The sequence below is a fragment of the Lutra lutra genome, chromosome 2, assembly GCF_902655055.1.
Source record: "Lutra lutra chromosome 2, mLutLut1.2, whole genome shotgun sequence".
Lineage (NCBI taxonomy): Eukaryota > Metazoa > Chordata > Mammalia > Carnivora > Mustelidae > Lutra > Lutra lutra.
The window spans coordinates 186700759-186722328 of NC_062279.1; the positions used below are offsets into that span (position 1 = coordinate 186700759).

The following is a 21570-nucleotide window of genomic DNA, read 5'->3' on the forward strand; positions in this document are numbered from 1 at the left end:
CAGTATAAAGGAATTGTGATCACGTTTGCCGCCTCCTGACGGTGCATGGGAGAAGATTGAGGCACAAACAAGTCAGCTGCACAAGAATGGGAGCTGGGGGCTACAGTAGAAAAGACGTCAACCAGACGTCAACCAAAAAACTTAAACAGTATAGAGGGAGACTGAAAATATCAAATATTCACAAGTTGAATATTGTTGATATTTTTCAATTTATAATCACAGTTTTATCACATTTTTTTCCAAGTACTTTATGAACATTAGGTGACCAGTCTCTGCTATCTCTGTGAGGTAGTTGAGGTGTTTGGAGAAAATTCCCTGACCATTCTGATTGAAACCATCAGTTTATTATGGTTATCAATCTTAGTTGAATCCACTCTGCTGCATGTCTTTTTCTTTTTCACTTAAGTTTGTTTTGTTTTTCTCAATCTATATTCCAAATTTCGCTGTTCTCCACAAGCTCTTTCCCCAGCCTATAATAAATACCCTCTCAAGATATCACCTTGTCTCAACTTTGTTTCTACATTTAAAATTAGCAATGTTCAGGGGCGCCTGGGTGGCTCAGTGGGTTAAAGCCTCTGCCTTCCGCTCAGGTCATGATCCCAGGGTCCTGGGATCGAGCCCCGCATCCGGCTCTCTGCTCAGCAGGGAGCCTGCTTCCTCCTCTCTCTCTCTCTCTCTCTCTCTGCCTGCCTCTCTGCCTACCTGTGATCTCTATCTGTCAAATAAATAAATAAAAATATTAAAAAAAAAGTTTAAAATTAGCAATGTTCACACGGAGGCTCTACAGACTTTATGGGCAGTGTGGCGTTCTTCCTGTTTAAGGCTTAGTCTTTGCACCTGTGCTCTTCACTCTATTTCCTCGCTGCTCCTTTTTTTTTTTCTAGGTTTTTTTTATTTATTAAACAGAGAGAAAGGGGACAAGCGGGGGAGTGGCAGAGGGAGAGGGAGAAGCAAGCTCCCCACTAAGCAGAGAGCCAGACATGGGGCTTGATCCATGACCCTGGGATCATGACCTGAGCAGAAAGCAGACACCCAACCAAATGAGCCACCCAGGCATCCTTCTTTTTGCTTTCGTCAATATTCTTTCCCTTTTTTTTTTTTTTTTAATTTTTTCCTTCTTTAAAAAACACTTCGAGCCACTTTACAACTAGTAATGCTTTTAATCTCCCTAACCATCCTAGAAAGAGGTGCTATTGTGGTCATTACTAACATCTAAAAAGATCTCCTTTAACTACCTCTCCTTGTTGCTGATGCCTTCTCCTCCCTCACTCAGACTTCTCTAAAGAGTCCTACTCTTCTGTCTCCACTTCTTCACCTCCTGCCGTCCTATCACTTTCTGGCGTCTGTCTCCCTTTACAGAAATTGGTCTAGTTAATGACACCAGTGACATTAATTGCTTGATCCAAAAGGATACTTTTAGTCTTTAATTTCTTGACCCCTCTGTAGTATTTGTCATTATTGGTAATTTTTCTTTAAAACACTTTCATTACTTCATTTTCTTTCAGTTTTTCCTTTTAAAAAAATCTCATCATTTTTTCTTTGCTTTTTTCCTCTACCTGTTCCCTTAAATATTACTGTTTTTCAAGATCCTGTCGTTGACCCTTTCTCCTTCCCCTGTACATTTTCTCAGAAGGCCTCATTTACTCTCTTGGTTTAAAATATTCCCTGAGTGTTTATAACTTTTCAGTATTTCTGGCTCAAATCTCTGCAGAACTCCAGACCCATAAGTACAATTTCATACTGGGCATTCCTACTCCGATAAAAGCTCTTTGTACCATATGCCTAGTACTGAACTTGTTATCTTCTACCTCAAATCTGTTTTTCCTCCTATATTCTCTACTTTGGTTGGTAGCATCACCATCTGCCCAAGCCAACATTCTGTAGTCTTTCTAGATCTCATTCTCTTCCCTTCACATACCACTCATCAAGTTCTGTCACTTCTAAGTTCTTTGTAAACTTTCTTTTTCTGCTCTAACTTACTCACTGTTTATGCCTTATTCATCTCTCATACATTTCTCCAATAGGTCTTGTTTGTCTAGTTTTATTCTTATTCATCTTTTAGTCCAGAGCAGTCTTTCTCCTTAGCAAAGTATTCAGAGCTTATCATAGTTAAATCCTGCCTGATTCTTCAGACCCAACTATAAGTTCCCTTGCACATAACAATCCAGTCTTACTGAGCCATCTCTGCTGCTTCGGTCATACCGTGTGGCTTTATGCTTCTGTGTCACTGCCTGGAACATTCCTCCTTTTTTCTCTTCATAGCATATGAAGGGCATATCTATTCGATAAAGGCTTCACTAGTTTCCATAGGCATATAAATATATCATGGAGAGTAAATCATTTTATTCCCTTAACTGCCGTATACCTCTTTATTCTACCATTGAACAACATATTATATAGCAATTACTGGCTTACTTGCTAGTTTTCCCTGTAAAACTATGTTCCTGAAAGTAAAAAATCATATTTTATTTTTCATATACCAAGAATTGTGCTCCATAATTGTTGAGTTGAATGCTTTGCTTTCATTTTCAATTTTTTTGAAAAAACAAAAACCCCAGAACCCAAAGCTATAAAGTGTTTGGGTTTTTCCAAAATCATGCATGTGAGTGAGTATCATGGTTGATAGTGATCTCTGTGATTTTATGTGTGTTGTTTTCTAAATAATAGATAATTAATTAAATTCACCCCAACTTCCTGTCCTTTTCCATACTGAGTTTCTATAGCAATTCTTTGTGTCCTACATCCATTTGTTCATTCTGTATTTACTCAGTGCCAGGCACTGAAGTAGCTCAGACTCAGTTCTAGTGCCCAGCAGTTTCTTTTTATATAAACATTGCCTAATCGTGGAGGAGGGAGGAAAAAAAGAACAAAAATTAGTTAATTGGGAAGAATTTGTTCAATAGAAATACTTATGAAAGCTTTGTTGAGGGGCACCTGGGGCCTCAGACAGTTAAGCGGCTGCCTTCAGCTCAGGTCGTGATCCCAGGTCCTAGGATCAAGCCCTGCATCGGGCTCTCTGCTCAGTGGAGAGCCTGCTTCTTCCTCTCCCTCTGCCTGCCGCTCTGCCTCCTTGTGCTCTATCTCTCTGTCAAATAAATAAAGTTCTTAAAAAAAAAGAAAAATCTTGGGGCGCCTGGGTGGCTCAGTGGGTTAAGCCACTGCCTTCGGCTCGGTCATGATCTCAGAGTCCTGGGATCGAGCCCCGCATCGGGCTCTCTGCTCAGCGGGGAGCCTGCTTCCTCCTCTCTCTCTGCCTGCCTCTCTGCCTGCTTGTGATCTCTCTGTCAAATAAATAAAAATAAAATCTTTAAAAAAAAAAAGAAAAGAAAAGAAAAGAAAAATCTTTATTGACATTTTCATTTTGAAATTTTCTGTGTTTATTTTTTGCTTGTGTATATACATTTCATAATATGGTACATTCATGGGTACATATATGAATGTTAATCTCTTATACACATTGTGAAACATAAGAAAAATGAAAGTATACCCAAATAAGTGTTTATACAGTGTTAATTATTTCAGTTCAAAGCAAATTTTTTAAATTAATAACGTGACTTTATGTCTTCAGATTGAACTAAGAGAACGAGAGATAGAACGACTATCAGTTGCATTGGACAGTGGCCGCTCCCCTGATGTTCTCTCTCTGGAGTCTAGAAATAAGACCAATGAAAAGCTTATTGCTCATTTAAATATTCAGGTAATGACTTTTATAATTATTTCACTGAGTATATAAAATCATGAAATGTTTATACCAGTCCATGTTTGTAAATGTGACTAGTGTATTATTTGCAGTAGGAAAAATTTGATAGAGCCGAAGTGTCCAGAAATAGGATGCAGCTATTGAAAAATCATGTTTTTAAAGAATACTTAATGAAAAAAAAGAGAATATTTAGTGAGGCAGAAAAATATATACCATAATGTTAAATATTTAAGAGAAGTGAATAAACTGTAGGCACAGCGATGTTCAGTTTGCTTTTTAAAAATGTACATATAAACTTGAAGAGAGAAAACACTGGAAGAGAATAAACGAAGTATACTAAGAGTTTATCTTTGTGTGATGAGATACTCTTTTTGATTTTCATTATTTTTTTAAAATTTTGTTTGTTTTATAATGTAAAAAAAGAATATTTTTATAAAAAGAAATAGAAAAAACTAAACATGCTTTAGATTCCCTTGCCATGCATTTGACCTAAGAGTAGAACAGGAGAGTTATATAAAGCATGTTATGTTACCTTTAGAAATTTACACGTCATTGCTGCCTGGGCTGTAACCAGAATAGACCTAAGTCAGGAATATCGGCAGTAGCTCTAGAGCAGTACTGTCCAGTACAAATATGATATGAGCCACATATGTAATTTAAAATTTTCTAGGGGCACATGGGTGACTCAGTTGGTTAAGCATCTGACCAACTCTTGATCTCAGCTCAGGACTCGATCTCAGGATCATGAGTTCAAGCTTCTGTGGAGCCCACTTAAAAAAAAAAAGAAAAGAAAATGAATCTCAGATCAAACTGTAAAACATAAAACTGTAAAACTTTCTAGTAGCCAGATTAAGAAAATAAAAAGAAACAGATGAAATTAATTTTAATAATGTATCTACCTCAGTATATCCAAAATATAATTTCAATGTATAATTAATGTTGTAAAATACGAATGTTGAGATATTTTACATTCTTTCTTTTTTGCACCACGTCTTTGAAATCTTGTGTCTATCTTACATTTATAGCACTTCTCAGTTGGGCGGAGCCACAGTGTGCACATGTGGATGCTAGTGACTACTACATTGGACAGCACAGTCTAGAGTAGTAGTATCATTGTAGTGATAGTCTTGTCATAATTTTAGAACTCTGTGTTGGGAAAAAGTTCACACAAATATTTTGCTTTTCCTTTCCTTTCCTGTTTAAAGATTGGAAGCCAATGGCTATATATTTTTATTACACCCCACACTATCAGTTTTGTGAATCAAAGTAATGTAGGATTGCAAATGTAAAATAGCTGTGGTTTAAATTTTCAGTATCTTAAAAAATACAGCATTTTGAAATATTTTTGCAAGTTCAGTATTTAGGATAATTTTCAAATTCATAAACCTATGAATTACAAATTCAATTTAGGTTGACTTTCTTCAGCGAGCTAATAAAGACCTGGAGAAGCATATACAGGAGCTTATGGAAACCAAGGAAACAGTGACTACTGAAGTTGTTAATTTAAGTAACAAAAATGAAAAACTCTGCCAGGAATTAACTGAAATAGACCAGTTAGCACAGCAGTTAGAAAGACATAAAGAAGAAGTGCTTGAGACTGCTGATAAAGAACTTGAAGAAGCAAAGGTATGTCTAGGTTGTGGGAACATTTGTTGATTCTCCTGGAACATAGTGAGTGTAAGCCCCCTTTGATACCTGATTTGGTCTTTTGGTTTGTTTTTTTCATAATTCAAGTTTTCCAAAGTGGTGTTTACACTCTTGGGTATGTTTCTAAAGCACACCTTTTCTTAGGATAGCTCTCCTATAGATTTTGTCCTATTTTTCCTCAAGATTTTCATCTCTACATTGTGAACAAGCTTTGGAAGTTTGTCCTCTGTGTCATTTTGTGCTCATGATCTCTTTAAAAGTATTTCCTGAAATAGTGTTTGTACTTTGGTAGCTAACATTTTTCATCTTTAAGTTTAAAATAGATATGAAAGGGGACACCTGCCTGGTGTGGTGGGAGGAGCATGCAACTCTTGATCTCAGGATTGTGAGTTTGAGCCACAAGTTGGGTGTAGAGATTACTTAAAAATAAAATCTTTTAAAAATAATAATGAGTAGGGGCACCAGGGTGGCTTAGTCGTTAAGTGTCTGCCTTCTGCTCAGGTCATGATCCTGGGATCAAGCCCCACATGGGACTCCGTGCTCAGCGGGGAGCCCGCTTCTCCATCTCCCACTCCCTCTGCTTGTATTCCCTCTCTCACTCGGTCAAAAAAAATAAATAAAATCTTTTAAAAAATAATAATGAGTATATATATAGAAATGAAAGATGAAATTTCCAGTCTGTTGTAAATACGGATCTCTTAAAACTGTCACATCATTATTTTAAATATAGCTAAATGACTCTTCTTGAAATCTCCACAGTTTTATCCTATTTTAATATATTTATACTTCAATATCTTTTCATGATCACTCTATCAAACATCTCTGCAATAAAAAATACATGAATTGAAATTATTTATTTATTTAAAATTTTTTTATTTTAAAAAATGTCCTTTGACAGGGCACCTGGGTGGCTCAGTGGATTAAAGCCTCTGCCTTCGGCTCAGGTCATGATCCCAGGGTCCTGGGATTGAGCCCCGCATCGGGCTTCCTGCTCAGTGGGGAGCCTGCTTCCTCCTCTCTCTCTGCTTGCCTCTGCCTACTTGTGATCTCTCTCTGTCAAGTAAATAAATAAAAATCTTTAAAAAAAAAAAAAGTCCTTTGACTACAAGGTTCAAAGTGCTAACACTTTCCTCTGAATAGTGATATAATTATTAGTAATTGGTGGATCAAAGTGACAAATACAGCACAAATGCTGATACCTACTGAATTGAAAAGTGAAATTTTATTGGAAATATATCTCTTAATAAGATACATCTTATTAATGCATATCTTAATACATATCTTTCATAAACTTTGATTATCTTTTTGTTTGGTGCTTCAAAAGTTTTTCATATTTTGAATGACATTAGATGCATGACTTTGCTTTAAAAAGTGGGGGGAAAACAGTTGTGAGAGGGAAGGTGAGAGAGGAAAGATCATGAGATACTTAGACCACACACAGGTTGTCAGGTAGGTAATTCTTAAAAAAGGAATGTACTTCCGAATTGAGTGTCCAGATATGGATACATGAAAACTACATGTATACCACAGTTTTTACATAATACTTTGGAAGTATTTATGTTATCCCAGGAATGGGTATAACTTAGTCTGAGGATCAGGACTCTATATCATTGAATCAGTTTTGTACAATGTCATTTCAACTAATTAGTGAAATAAAAGTAACATACCTCAACATAATGAAGGCCATATATGAAAAGTCCACAGTATATTATACTCAGTGGTGAAAGATTGAAGCTTTTCCTCTAGGATCAGCAGCAATGCAAGGATCCCCATTCTTACCAGTTCTGTTTAGTGTATATCGGAAATCCTAGCCAAAGCAGTTAGGCAAGAAAAAGAAATAAAAGGCATCCAAATTGGAAAGAAAGAAGTAAAATTATGTTCCAGATGACAAGATCTTATATGTAGAAGACACTAAGGATTTCACAAACCAGAACTAATAAATTCAGCAGAGTTGCAGAATGCAAAATCAATGCAAAAAAAGCAGGTGTGTTTCCATATGCAAATAATTAAAATCCAAAAGTAAATTAAGAAAATCCTATTTGCAATAGCATCAAAAAGAATAAAATACTTAGGAATAAACTTATCCAAGGAGGCGAAAGACCATATGCTGAAAACTATAAAACATTAATGAAGAAAACTGAAGAAGACAGAAATAAATGGAAAGACATCCTATGTTCCTGGATTGGAGGACTTAATATTGTTCAGATGTCTGTGGTACTCAAAGCAATCTACAGATTCAGTACAATCCCTATCCAAATCCCAATGGCATTTTTTATAGAAATGGAAAAAATTATAAAATCTCAAGAGGCCAGGGTAGCCAAAAGAGTCTTGCAAATGAAGAATATAGGGGTCCTTGCCTAGCTTAGTTGGAAGTACATGTGACTCTTGATCTCAGGGTCATGAGTTTAAGCCCCACATTAGGTGTAGAGACTACTAAAAAAAATAAAATTAAGGGGCACCTGGGTGGCTCAGTGCTTAGGCCTCTGCCTTCAGCTCGGGTCATGATCTCGGGGTCCTGGGATCGAGTCCCGCGTGGGGCTCTCTGCTCTGCAGGGAGCCTGCTTCCTCCTCTCTCTCTCTCTCTCTCTCTGCCTGCCTCTCTGCCCACTTGTGATCTCTCTCTGTCAAATAAATAAAATCTTTAAAAAAAAAATAAATAAAATTAAGAGCATAATTAAAGCAATTTTAATTTTTTGTGGCTCCAGTTTCATTGGAACATTCCTGTAGCTCATTCCTCTCTTTTTCCACTTTGTTTTGCATTTTCTCTGCTCATGCACACAACATACTGAATATTCCTTCTCAGGTCCCATTGGCAGTGTTCAAGAATGGCAGTTTGGCTCACATTGGGTCAAAATATTCTAATATTGGCATTCAACACTCTCATTTGCTATATAGAGGTTCCACATTGGTAGTAGCAGGTAGAGGGAAATAAAATAAGATAGGAAAGTTAGGAAATAACAGTGCCATAAGAAAAACCCAAAAAATCAAGGTTCAAAGAAGGTCCTACAAGTATATAGGCAAAGTAGGTTTTTTAAGTGGGCCCTCTCGTTTCAGATGTTAAGGATATCTCGCCATAGGGGCGCCTGGGTGGCTTAGTTGGTTGGGCGGCTGCCTTCAGCTCAGGTCATGATTCTGGAGTCCTGGGATCAAGTCCCACATCAGGCTCCCTGCTCAGTGCGGAGTCTGCTTCTACCGCTGACCTCTCTTCTCTTATGCTCTCTCTCATTCTCTCTCTCTCTCAAATAAATAAATAAAATCTTAAAAAAAAAAAAAAAATCTCCCCATAAGCATTCAGGATACCAAGAAATTAAAGAGAAGCCTGGACTTTGTCTCCTCTTCACTGAAATTGAGACTTAAAACAGCTAAAGCTTCCCATCTCACTGTTGAGAAGGAAGACTACTCAAGAAAATGACTTGGTCTTATTTGCAGTGTGACTTAGTGATAAATATTCTTGACTTTTAGGTCTGTATCTAATTTTTTTATTCCTAGAAAGAGATTAAAAGAAAGCTTTCTGAAATGCGGGATCTTGAAGAAACAATGGCAAAACTTCAGCTGGTAAGTAGATGTCATGTTGAATTGCCAGAAATTTTGGTAAGAAAATTTGCATGCTGTATTTTACATATATTTTTTAATTGAGATATAATTTACACATTATACTATTCACTCTTAAACATTTAATTCACTGGTATTGGTGTAATCATGAGGTGTTGCAGCCATTCTGACGATCAAGTAATAAAACATTTTCATCACTCCAAAAAGAAACGTCATACCCATTAGCAGTCCCTCCCCATTTTCCTCAGCTCAGCCTCTGACAACTACTAATCTTTCTCTTTCTATACATTTGCATATTCTGGGCAGTTTATACCAATGGAATCATATAATGTGGACATTTTATCTGGCTTCTTTGATTTAACACAGTATTTTCTAGTTTCATGCTTATTATAGCATGTATCCAAGTACTTACTTTTTATGGCTTGGTAATATTCCACCATGGATGTATTTAATTTTGTTTCTGATTTTATAATTTTTTAATCTCATATTAATTACTTCATGACTTATCAGTTTGCTAGTATGAAAACTAAAAATTGATAATTGTTAAAGTTGTTGACTTTTATTAAAAGCACTCAGTGTGGGGCACCTGGCTGGCTTAGTCGAAGTGGGCAACTCATTTTTTTAAAGATTTTTGTTTATTTATTTTAGAGAAAGAGAGCGCATGTGTGTATGTGAGTTGGGAGAGAAGTAGACGGAAAGGATAAGAAGCAGACTGTGTATTGAGCACGGGAGCCCATTGCAGGGCTCAATCTCCCGACCTTGAAATCATGACCTAAGCCAAAGTCAAGAGTTGGACATTTAACTTACTGAGCCACCCAGGTACCCCTGGAGCGTGACTCTTGATCTCAGGGTTGTAAGTTCAAACTCCATGTCAGGTATAGAGATTACTTAAAAATAAAATTAAAAAAAAAAAACAAAAAACAAAACACTCGGTCCTCTTTTTAATAGCTTTGTTTGGTAGCACAAATCATTTTTCTAGGTAATATTTGTCGTCTTCTGGTAGTCTTCAAATAAGAAAAATAGTAATCATCCCAGCATAAGCCCAGATGTAGAATATAGTTCTATAGTCTAGAACTGACAGCATATCTTGCTTCCAGTTAGAAACTGCCGGGTGAAAAAAAAAAAGAAAAGAAAACTCCTGGGTAGTCACCTAAAAGATGATTGGGGATTTTTTTTAGTAGTTTGTTAAATTGGATGAGTTTTTTTTAAGATTAGAAAATAAGACTAATACTAATTTTCAAGTTTTCTCATTATATATAGTCTTATATAGTGTAGCGGCAATGTTCTGATAGCGTAAGGCAAATTTTAAAAATGAAGCCATTGTGATATGCTGCCACACTGTACGTGCTTGAACACTTGCTTTTATAGGCTCACTGTGAATCACAGTGACTTCTTTTTTTATTCACTTGCAGCTACTCAAGTCAGTATTGAATAACTGAATTAACTAAAACTGCTAAATGTTGTCCACTCTTTTGTTTTTTTTTTTAATGTTTTCTACTCTTGAGTCTCATAGATACTGTGAAATTCTTCCCTGAGGTCAGTAAACAGAAAGTAGATGTTTTGATGGTGTTTTTACTAACAGTGTAAACTCTGTGAGGGCAGGGATTTTTGGTTGCTGCTATTGTTTGTACGCTATAAACCCTCAAGTGTAATTCGTAATGCTTGTCTCGGACTCTGACCAAGTCTCAGTAGTACTGGCTGACAAAGATGCTATAGCTACTTTCTGACCTTTCTTGTTTTTTCCAGTTAGTGCTATATTAGTATTTTTAAGATAAATACTAATGATGTTAGTAGCTAACATTTATTAAGCACTTGCCATGTTCTAGACACTGTGTGCAGTGCTTCACAGCCTTAGTTTCATCCTCACCCATGAATCCTCGGTGTCCAGGTACTGCTTTTTTTTTTCCCCTAAGATTTTATTTATTAATTTGACCGAGAGAGAGAGATCACAAGTAGGCAGAGAGAGAGGCAGAGAGAGAGGGGGAAGCAGGCTCCCTGCTGAGCAGAGAGCCCGATGTGGGTTTCGATCCCAGGACCCTGAGACCATGACCTGAGCTGAAGGCAGAGGCTTAACCCACTGAGCCACCCAGGCGCCCCAGGAAACCAGGTACTGCTCTTGTTGTGTAGATGAGCCTGAGACAATACCAGTGATACCTATGATAGTCTTAGAGCACTGTGTCTACTTCTGCCTTATTTTAAAAATAAAAAGGCTTTAAAACTTTTTTATTGCAGGGGCGCCTGGGTGGCTCAGTGGGTTAAAGCCTCTGCCTTCGGCTCAGGTCATGATCCCAGGGTCTTAGGATCGAGCCCCGAATCGGGCTCTCTGCTCAGCAGGGAGCCTGCTTCCTCCTCTCTCTCTGCCTACTTGTGATCTCTGTCAAATAAATAAATAAATAAATCTTTAAAAAAAAAACTTTTTTATTGCAAAAGTACATATTTATTTTAAAAGGTAGACAATATGCTAAGCAAATTAAGAAAAAATAAAATCTAATAATTCTACTGCTCAGAAAGGAGCCCTGTTGATATTTGGGTTTTGTGGTCCTTTTAGCCACAGTTGATAATTAGCTTTAGTTGAGCCCGTGTATTTGACTAACTAAGTGTGTGTCTGTATGTATATGACTTACCCTTAATTAAATGTACTTACCAAAATATCAATTTTAAGTTCTATAATATTTTTTCAAGTTACTAGAAATCTTAACGATAGTATTAAAATTTACAGGAATTAAATTTATGCCATAAAGAAAAGGAGAGACTGAGTGATGAACTACTTATAAAATCAGATCTGGAAACTGTTGTTCATCAGCTTGAACAAGAAAAGCAAAGACTTAACAAAAAAATGGAAAGTTTTGCAGTTACAGGTAAAATATAAAATGTCGATAACTTAAAAAGTGATTGTTATTCCCTCCTGACATATTATTTTTCTTAGTAGATTACCTTTCATTCATTCTTAAATTCAATAAATATTTGTAGAGTGCTCATTACATATCAGAAACCATACTGGATGCTGTAGATAGAGTGGAAAATCTCCTTCAGCAACCTTACAGGATTCTTTTATATTTTGACTAGTTGGTACAGGGAATGTTTGAATATTTTCCAAAAGAAGTATATTCTTTTTCAGTGCAGATAATAGAATTAATTAAGACTAAGGAAATCTTCTGAAATAGTGAAAATTTGAAATGCAGAATCTTTATAAGGAGATGCACTTGTATCAATTGAAATTAACACATTCCCATGTGTTCTTTCTCTCTTTCTCTCTTTTTATCTCTTTCTCCCGGTAGGGCAACTTTCTGCTAGGTACCAGCCCTAAATGAGTTAGTTTAAGAAACATGTAAGAATTCATCCATTCATTCGACAAATGTGTATGAGCCTGTTGTGTGCCAGGCTCTGTTTTGGGTACTAAGGTATATGATGGTAAACAAAATACACAAAGTCCCTGCTCTTGTGGAGCCTTTGTTCTAGCTAGACAAACTAGTAGCACATAAATGAAAAAGCCCAATTTTAGATGATAAAAGGTATTAAAACTAGGGGGAGATGTGCTAGAGATTGATCCAAGATCTCAGAGACAAGACACCAGCCAAATGAAGATTTGGGACCGTTTTTTTCCAGGCAAAGGGAACAGCAAGAGCAGAAGCCTGGTGCTGTCAAATTCCCATGTGTCTTCAGAAGTAAAAGAAAGCCAGTGTTCTATGTTAAAAAGAGGCAATATCCTAGGCTCTTCAGCATCTGTGTGGATAATCTGTTTGATCCCTTCTCCACTTACTGCCTTAATGACTTGAGCACATTACTTAATCTCTCTATGCTTTAGTTTCCCTGTCTATGGAGTTAATGATGGCACCTACCCAAAGGATTATTCTGAGGATTAAATGGGTTAATACATTAGTGCTTAGACCTGTGTATAAGAGTTTGCAATATAGTTTCTTTCATACCTAGCTATGGCCGATCATTTCAGTGTGATCTTTCATATCTGAAACTCCCTGTTTTTCTGTGGTGCAATTGCAGTAGGGTGCCAAAAATCCAACCACAGGTCAACCAAAATATTTACCTTCTACACACGTGCACATGAGCAACTAAGTACTGCTTGCATGTGCACCAGACATATCAGTAAATTAGATGGTCCTGAACTTCAGGAGCACTCTCAATGATGTATGGAAATCTTACTCTATATTTCTTATCACTTGATCTCCTACTCTTTGCTGGGAACATTCCAAATGTTTTCCATTCTCAATAAGGCTATGACTCTCATTCCACCTCCCATTCTGAGTGGGCGATTTTCAGGTTCCCTAAGAGAATAGAAGCCTTCAGGGAGGCCTTCTGTCAGTTTCCTATCCCAAGATCTTAAACTGTGCATTTTTATCTCCCTCCTGTTACTATGGAAGTGTGTCCATCTTAGGAAAGGCCACTGCCTCCATCTGTTCTCTGGATCCTATCCTAGTTTTAAAACATTGCATATTCTCCCTTTTCTATAACTTAAGTCTGTACTGTTTTTGTCCATTGGCATTTAAACATACTTACCCTAATATGTCTCCTGAGGCAAGGGAAACAAAAGTAAAAATAAACTATTGGGACTACATCAAAATAAAAAGCTTTTACACAGCAAAGAAAACAATCAACAAAACTAAAAGGCAGCCTACAGAAAGGGAGAAGATATTTGCGAATGACATACCTGATAAAGGATTAGTATCCAAAATATATAAAGAACTTATAAAACTCAGCACTGGAAAAACAAATAATCCAGTAAAAAAAAAATGGGTAGAAGACCTGAATAGACATACAGGTGGCCAATAGAGACATGAAAAGCTGCTCATCATCAATTACCATCAGGAAAATGCAAATCAAAACTACAGTGAGATATCACCTCACACCTGTCAGAGTGGCTAAAATCAACAACACAAGAAACAAAAGGTGTTGGCAAGGGTGCAGAGAAAGGGGAACACTCTTGTACTGTTGATGGGAATGCAAACTGATGCATCCACTGGGGAAAACAGTATGGAGCTTCCTCAAAAATGTAAAAATAGAACTACCCTATAATCCATCAATCACACTAGTAGGTATTTACCCAGAGAACACAAAAATACTAATTCAAAGGTATACATGCATCTTGATGTTAAAGCAGCATTAGCTACAATAGCCAAATTATGGAAACAACCGAGTGTCTATCAATTAAAGAGTGGATAAGGAAGATGTGGTGGGACGCCTGGGTGGCTCAGTCAGTTAAATGCCTGCCTTCAGCTCAGGTCACGATCCCAGGGTCCTGGGATCGAGTCCCACATCAGGTTCCTTGCTCAGTGGGGAGCCTGCTTCTCCCTCTGCCTGCTGCTTCCCATGCTTGTGAGCTCTCTCTCTCTCTGACAAATAAATAAATGAAATCTTAAAAAAAAATGTGGTGTATATGTATACAATGGAATATTAGCCATTAAAAAAAAAATGAAATCTTGCCATTTATAGCAACATGGATGGAGCTGTTAAGTATTAAGCTAAGTGAAATTGAGTATTAAGCTAAGTGAAATAAGTCAGAAAAAGACAAATATGATATGATTTCACTCATGTGGGATTTTCTTGTAAAGATTTTATTTACTTGAGAGAGAGAGCATGAGCAGGAGGGAGGAGTAGAAGGAAGAGGGAGAAGTAGACTCCCTGTTGAGTCAGGAGACCAATCCAGGACCCAGTCCTAGGACTTTGGGATCATGACCTGAGCCAAAGGCAGACACCCAACCAAATGAGCCACCCAGACACCATGCTCTTATGTGGAATTTAAGAAAACAAATGAGCAAAGAGAAAAAAAAGAGAGGCAAACAAAGAAATAAACTCTTGGGGCATGTGGCTGGCTCAGTTGGAAGAGCATGCAGCTCTTGATCTCGGAGTTGTGAGTTTGAGCCCCGTATTGGTTGTAGAGATTACTTAAAAATAAAATCTTTAAAAAAAAAAAGGGGGGGTTGAGGAAAAAGAAATGGACTCTTAACTCTAGAGAACAAAGCGATGGTTACCAGAGGGGAGGTAGGTTGGGGGGGATGGGTGAAATGGGTGATGGGAATTAAGGAGTGCACTTGTGATGAGCGCTGGGTAGTGTATGAAAGTGTTGAATCACTGTATCGTATAGCTGAAACTAATATCACACTGTTTGCTATCTGAGATTTAAACAGCACAACAACAAACCATACTTACTCTTTTCCCATTCTATAACAAAAACTTTGACCCATTCCCCTCCAGCTACCCTTTTCTCTTTTCCACCGTTTTAACAGCTTGAAAGGTCATCTACCCTTGCTGTTTCTGCTTGATCACTAGTACCTTTACCTCCTCAGTCCACTCCAGCTGGCCTCCATCCCCACCTGAGCTGCTCTTGGAAGGGCTTCCCTCATCCCCATTATGCTCAATGTGGTGGATACTTTCCATTCATTCATTCATTTGACTTCTTAGCATTTACCCCAATAGTCCATTCCTTCCCACTCGTCTTTCTTCTTAGCTCTCTCTGGTCACTCCTTGGGATGAATTTGTCAGTTCATCCTCCAGATTGCATTATATGCTATTTATTCTTTTGTAGATTTTATCCTTCTACACGGTTAGAATAATTGTTTGACCTTAGCTATATTTTTCATACTTGTATTCTTAGCTAGTGCTAGGCATAGAGTAAATCCTCCATAAATACCTATCAAATGAATGAAAGAAGAGATGATAGTGAATCAGATTATGTCTTGAAAATCACTTCATGCCTCAGAGATAAATTAGATTGAACTATGTGAAATTACCAGTATTAGGCTGCTTTGACTCAAGAAAAGGTAAATTTTGTTGTAAAAGTTAATAGTTGTACTTATTTGGAGAAAGATGAGTTGTTTTGATCTCTTTGTGTAAAACTGTATTAAATTCAAGCTTAATGTTAAAAGTCATGCATATTATGATTAATTGCTTATAGATAAATTTTCTTTTAATGCATTTTCAGGTGACCAGAAAGTAAGTACCATGTGATAGTTTATTCATTTTATAGTACTAAATGGTACCATCCTTGTGACGGGACAAAAGTAGGAGGACTTTGAACACTAGATTTTATTTAAACTTTCAATGTAATTTGTGCTCTTTTTCCTCATTTTTCTCAATATTTATCTCTTTGATACCAGCCAGTGATAGATGATATACAGAAGTTAATGATTTTTAGTAGCTTGTATCCTAAAACTTAGTTTGGCTAATTGTATAATTTATATGCAATACTTTTAATATTTAATTAATTTACAGAAAGAGAACTTACTCTGGAACTTGAAAGGATGAGGCTAGAACATGGAATAAAACGTCGAGACAAGTCACCCTCTCGTTTAGATACATTTCTGAAAGGTATAGAAGAAGAACGAGACTATTATAAGAAAGAGCTAGAAAAACTCCAACATATAATACAGCGAAGATCTTGCTCTATAAATTACTCTACACGAGAAAAAATTCCAATATTTAAAACACTAGAAAAGGTAATATCTCTTTTTAAGGATGATTGATAATCAAGAGTGTATCTTTATGAACAAACTTTTCTGGTGTGATGATTATATTAAATATAACTTTATTCATATTTGTTTTTTAAAAGTTTTTCTTGGGGCCCCTGGGTGGCTCATTCATTTAAACATCTGAGTCTTGATCTCAGCTCAGGTCTTGATTTCAGAGTCATGAGTTCAAGCCCTGCGTTGGGCTCTGTGCTGGATGTGGAGCCTACTTAAAAGCAGAGGGGTGGTGTACCTGGGTGGCTCAGCCATCGTCAGACTTGATTTCGAAAGGTTCACATCATGATCTCAGGGTCATGAGATTAAACCAAGAGTCCGGCTCCTCACTGGGCTTGGGGCCCGCTTAAGATTCTTCCTCTTTCTCCCTTGGCCCCTCCCCCTCGCTCACATATGCAGGCATGTGCACTCAGTCACAACCTCAAAAAAGAAAGGTTTTTCTTAATTTTGATTTTTGCTTTTTTACATGACCTATACTGTAGAGACATTGCATTTATTAGGAAAACTACTTAAGAACAAAGCATAACGTACTGAGTTTTGGAAATTAAGGAAAGATGAATAGCTCATTATGTGTGTAGGGTAAGTGGAGGGACATCTGGGCTTCCAGAAACTGGAACTACTAATTCATGCTACTGGACGTTTCCTTTCTTTCTATCCTTTACTCTTGGTATCAGCTGCCTTTTCTCTCTCAAAGCAGAGTGGCTTTATCCACATGGCAGACAACATGGCTTCTTGCTATGCCCAGCCTTGGACCAGTCAGAAAGGCGGGTCACATTGTGCACACCAGACATTATCCATGTTAACCAAGCAACAGGAGCAGGTAGAGTGTGGAAGTGAGTGCAGGGCAGGCCCAGCACATTTGTAAGTTGGTAGTCTAAAGATGTATATTAGGTAAAGGTAACCATATTTCATGAGCAATTAAAATCATGTATCTATTTTAGGTCTTCATTATTTTCAATGTTTTAGGAATATCATTTGAACTCTTCATTCAGGTTTTTCTTGTTTTTTTTTTTTTTTTCTTTTTTAAGCTTCAGAACAATAGGAGTCCTGGAGGCTTATGACTCTAACATTATCTACACACTAGATAAAATGAGGGGAAGTTGGAAGTAAAATTAAAACTCAAAACATTTGGGCGCCTGGGTGGCTCAGTGGGTTAAGCTGCTGCCTTCGGCTCAGGTCATGATCTCAGGGTCCTGGGATCAAGTCCCGCATCAGGCTCTCTGCTCAGCAGGGAGCCTGCTTCCTCCTCTCTCTCTGCCTGCCTCTCCGTCTACTTGTGATCTCTCTCTGTCAAATAAATAAATAAAATCTTTAAAAAAAAACAACTCAAAACATTTAATTTCAAATGTTTAAAAATATCAAGTCACTGACATAGACGTGAAGATAATAGGTTAAAAATAATTCAGACTTGGCTGATTTGACCAGTTTCATCATCTTTTTCCTGAAGATCCTGTGCCCATTGTCAAATGGTGTGGGGTTGTTTTCTGATTGGACTGTTTTTTAACGTCATTGGCTAGTGGCTGAATTTGACTTACAGGTGTTAGTAAAAACACGACGCTGTGTTATCTGTTATAAGCAGAATGAATTGGTGAGGCAATGCTGTATAAGTTAATTTATGTGTTACTGAGTTGTTTTTAAGCCCCATATATACTTAGGACTCAGAAAAAATGAATCACTGAATTGATCACCTTCATTGCAGAGGAGAATCTTCCATACAATGGTTGATTAGTTTAATCTTTTCTAAAGTTTAGAAAGGTGGAGTGTTCAGAGCGCTTTAGAGTTCCAGTAAGTTGCGAGAACGGCAGCGAAGGTGTGTACGTGAGTGGAATGGGTGGAGTGTAAAATGGGTGGAATTCTGGGCACTAGAGTGCACCTGCCTCTAAACTTGGGTATTTCAAACATGTTTAGAAGCTACATAGCAAACAACAAAGTCTTCTAAAACTGGATTTGGTACACACTGTGAGTTTTCAAATCCTGCTTTATGGCAAACTTAGGCACAGTTTCTTAGGATTGCAGTAACTCAGAAAAAAATATTGGTATTTTTAGTATCAATGATCTTTGTCGAAAATACACCCATTGATTCTCTACAGTCTGTGTCGGGTGAGCACTGCCTCCTTTCTCCTTGTGCTTGTATTCACTACGGTTCCAATTGTGAGTTTCAAGTATAGTGGAGTAGAAAGGCCTTTGGAGTTGGAGACACAAACTGCCCTTATGACCTTGGACAAGTTACCTCACTTCATGAAACCCCTGTTTCCAAGGGTTATATGAGATAATAAGGGCCCAGCATCATACCTGGTTCCTAGTAAATATTTCATTCCCTTGTTGTTTGTTGGTTCAAAGCACATCACGTCTAGGTAGAAAGTTACATTCAATTCAACATGCTTACTGAGTGCCTGCTCTGAATGAGGCACTGGGTGTGACATAAAGAAGACATAGTTTCTGTACTAGTAGCCTTTAGTATCATGCAGGTATGTGCATGAGCCTGTGTGTGTGTAACAATGGAATGGTAAAAGGGAATTCTTAACAATTACATATGAACACAAATATAAATATCTACATATTTATGTCTATGCAAGATATATTTAGAAAAGATCTAGAGTTCCTACTTAAGAAGACCAGTCAGTATTGTTGGAGAATTCATTTGTTTTAGGTACCATGCTAGGCACTGAAGGCGTGGTCAGACAATATACCTAGCGTGTCTCTTATTGAACTTACATTTTAGTGGTAAAGATGTATATTAAACAATTAACTATGTTAATAACTTTATAAGCTCACTTATAGTGTTAGTGGAAAAAAAGATACAAGGTTTCAGAATGCTCTAAGAATACAAAGAGGGAGATCTAAATTTGATTGAAGAGTCAGAAGACTAGTCTTAACCTGAGACCTAGACAGTAATGAAAATAGACTGTCGGATCTTTTTTTTTTTTTTTTTTTCCATCCCAACCTTATTTATAACCAGACCCCCAGCTCCCACCCCACCCCAGGTCCTCAGCTTAGCTCTGGGCAAGAAGCTGGATGAGCAGTGACACTTTTTTTTTTTTTTTTAAGATTTTATTTATTTATTTGACAGACAGAGATCACAATTAGGCAGAGAGGCAGGCAGACAGAGAGGAAGGGAAGCAGTCTCCCTGCTTAGCAGAGAGCCCGACGTGGGGCTCGATCCCAGGACCCTGGGATCATGACCTGAGCCAAAGGCAGAGGCTTTAACCCACTGAGCTACCCAGGCGCCCCAGCATTGACACTTTTGCCAAGCCCAGAGCTCGGGAGCCCCTCACTACTTCTGGGTTTTTGCCCTCACCTGCTAAATTTTGCCAGCCATGGCCCCATCTGTGACCCCAGTGCGGTGGGACAGTACAGGACTCAGCACTGCTTTGTCCCAGTGCTCAATAACCACATCTGCAGGACTGTTAAGTCTTTTTTCACTGAATAATTCTTTTCTAAAATCTATGCAAACCACCTCCTTTTTGTAAGATATTTTTATGTAGATATAGTTAAGTTATAGATTTTCTTTTATAGTTATCTAAGCCTTAATTAAGTCCTCAAACTCTAATCTGCTTTTGTCCTGTAAAATATCCTTTAAGGTGTCCAGATAACTGATCTCATCCATTATGCTTTGATTTTGCTTGTTTAACCAAGAAGATAACTTACTTCCAAGTGGCAGGTTAGGGGTACCTCACAGATACCAAGTCTATATTAGACATGGTTATGTGCACAGTAGGTAGTGAATAACATATATCAGGATGCTTTCCAGTGTGCCATATTATCTCTTCCTGGGGCTTCTGCATTTAGTACTTTAATATTAAGATAACTTGTATCCCCTCAGGGTTGTGAGATCAAGCCCTGCATCAAGCTCATGCTGGGCGTGGAACCTGCTTAAGATTCTCCCACTCCCCTGCTCTCTGGCTTACTTGCTCTCTTAGGGGAAAAAAAAAAAAAAAAGGATACCTTAAATCCCAAGTCTACATTTATCACCTTTATTTTCCACATAGTTGTGAAAATAGTGGGTCTTTTGAATTGGACTAAAATAAGGGGCATCATCCTGTCTTAGAAATGTTGGAAGTATTTGCTTACTTGGTGAGCATCCTTAGTGAATACTGCCTCGTAGAAATATTTATATTTAACTCATTGTAAAAATAGACTTCAAGCCCTGGAGGGCTTGATAAACCGTGCTTACTGGCCCTATGCCCACAGTTTCCGATTTAGTATGTCTGGGGTGGGCCCACCAACTTGCATGTGTAACAAGTTCCTACATGCTGCTGATGCTTCTGCTCTGGGGATTACACTTCAGTTACCAGCATTATAAACAACTCCAGGGAAAGGACAGTTGGAAGTGTCTGACAGGATCTGATCAAGTGGTATCATTGGCAGCGGGGGGAGGAGGGTAGAGAGTCCCTTCTTGGGCATTTGAAGACCAGACATTTGCCCCAATCCTGCCTGCACTCTATTCTGCTGCCCTCATTATGGATAAAAAATTGTGTTTTGTATGTCTGTTAACATTATTCAGTCACTGTCATTAGCAACATCCTGAAACAACCATATGGTGATAATTATAACAAATGATAACTTGTTTTTAAATTCTGTTTCAGGGTGATTACAACTCAGAAATTCATCTAATCACAAGAGAAAGAGATGAACTTCAGCGTATGCTGGAAAGATTTGAAAAACATATGGAGGATATACAGTCCAATGTTAAATTATTGACAGCAGAAAGAGATAAACTAAGTGTCTTATATAATGAAGTAAGAAATTAGTTAAGCCAACAGATTATATAGAATAAGTAACTATAAGGGAACCAGTATAAATCTTTTAAATTACTGTTATATATGGACCTTGTTATATTCCTTCATAATTAGAACTAAGTACGGTAGTAGTTTCTATGGTCCTGTTCCCAAAGCAGAGATTTCTGTTATTTTTTCTGTATTTATTCTTCCTCTCTTCTAGTCTATCTGTGTGTTAAATCTGTTAGAGATAATCTCCTACTTCTAAAGCTACCTGGAACAGGTCCTAGCCTGACTCTGAGCTAAGTTTATCCTTTGGATTCAGATATATTAGGAATCTATCAAACAGTGGGTAGCACCCACAATTTGGATATATTAGATATTAAAGACTTAGCCTATAGTTTCAAAAAACTTAAGGAAGAGAGAATTGATACAGCTTGGTGCAGTTACGAAGCCTCAGTTGTCAGAGAGCAAGGTGTAT

General features: G+C 37.5%; 1 protein-coding gene across 2 annotated transcripts in view; it reads left to right on the forward strand.

Moving 5' to 3' along the window:
• The window catches only part of CEP135 (centrosomal protein 135), an 82124-nt gene that overhangs the window by 12761 nt on the left and 47793 nt on the right, over positions 1 to 21570 (forward strand). For both annotated transcript variants that reach the window (XM_047719359.1, XM_047719360.1), the window contains exons 7-12: positions 3569 to 3697; positions 5111 to 5326; positions 8837 to 8902; positions 11619 to 11757; positions 16124 to 16347; positions 20958 to 21110. In XM_047719359.1, coding sequence (XP_047575315.1) covers positions 3569 to 3697; positions 5111 to 5326; positions 8837 to 8902; positions 11619 to 11757; positions 16124 to 16347; positions 20958 to 21110 — 927 coding nt within the window. The remainder of the gene's footprint in view (positions 1 to 3568; positions 3698 to 5110; positions 5327 to 8836; positions 8903 to 11618; positions 11758 to 16123; positions 16348 to 20957; positions 21111 to 21570) is intronic.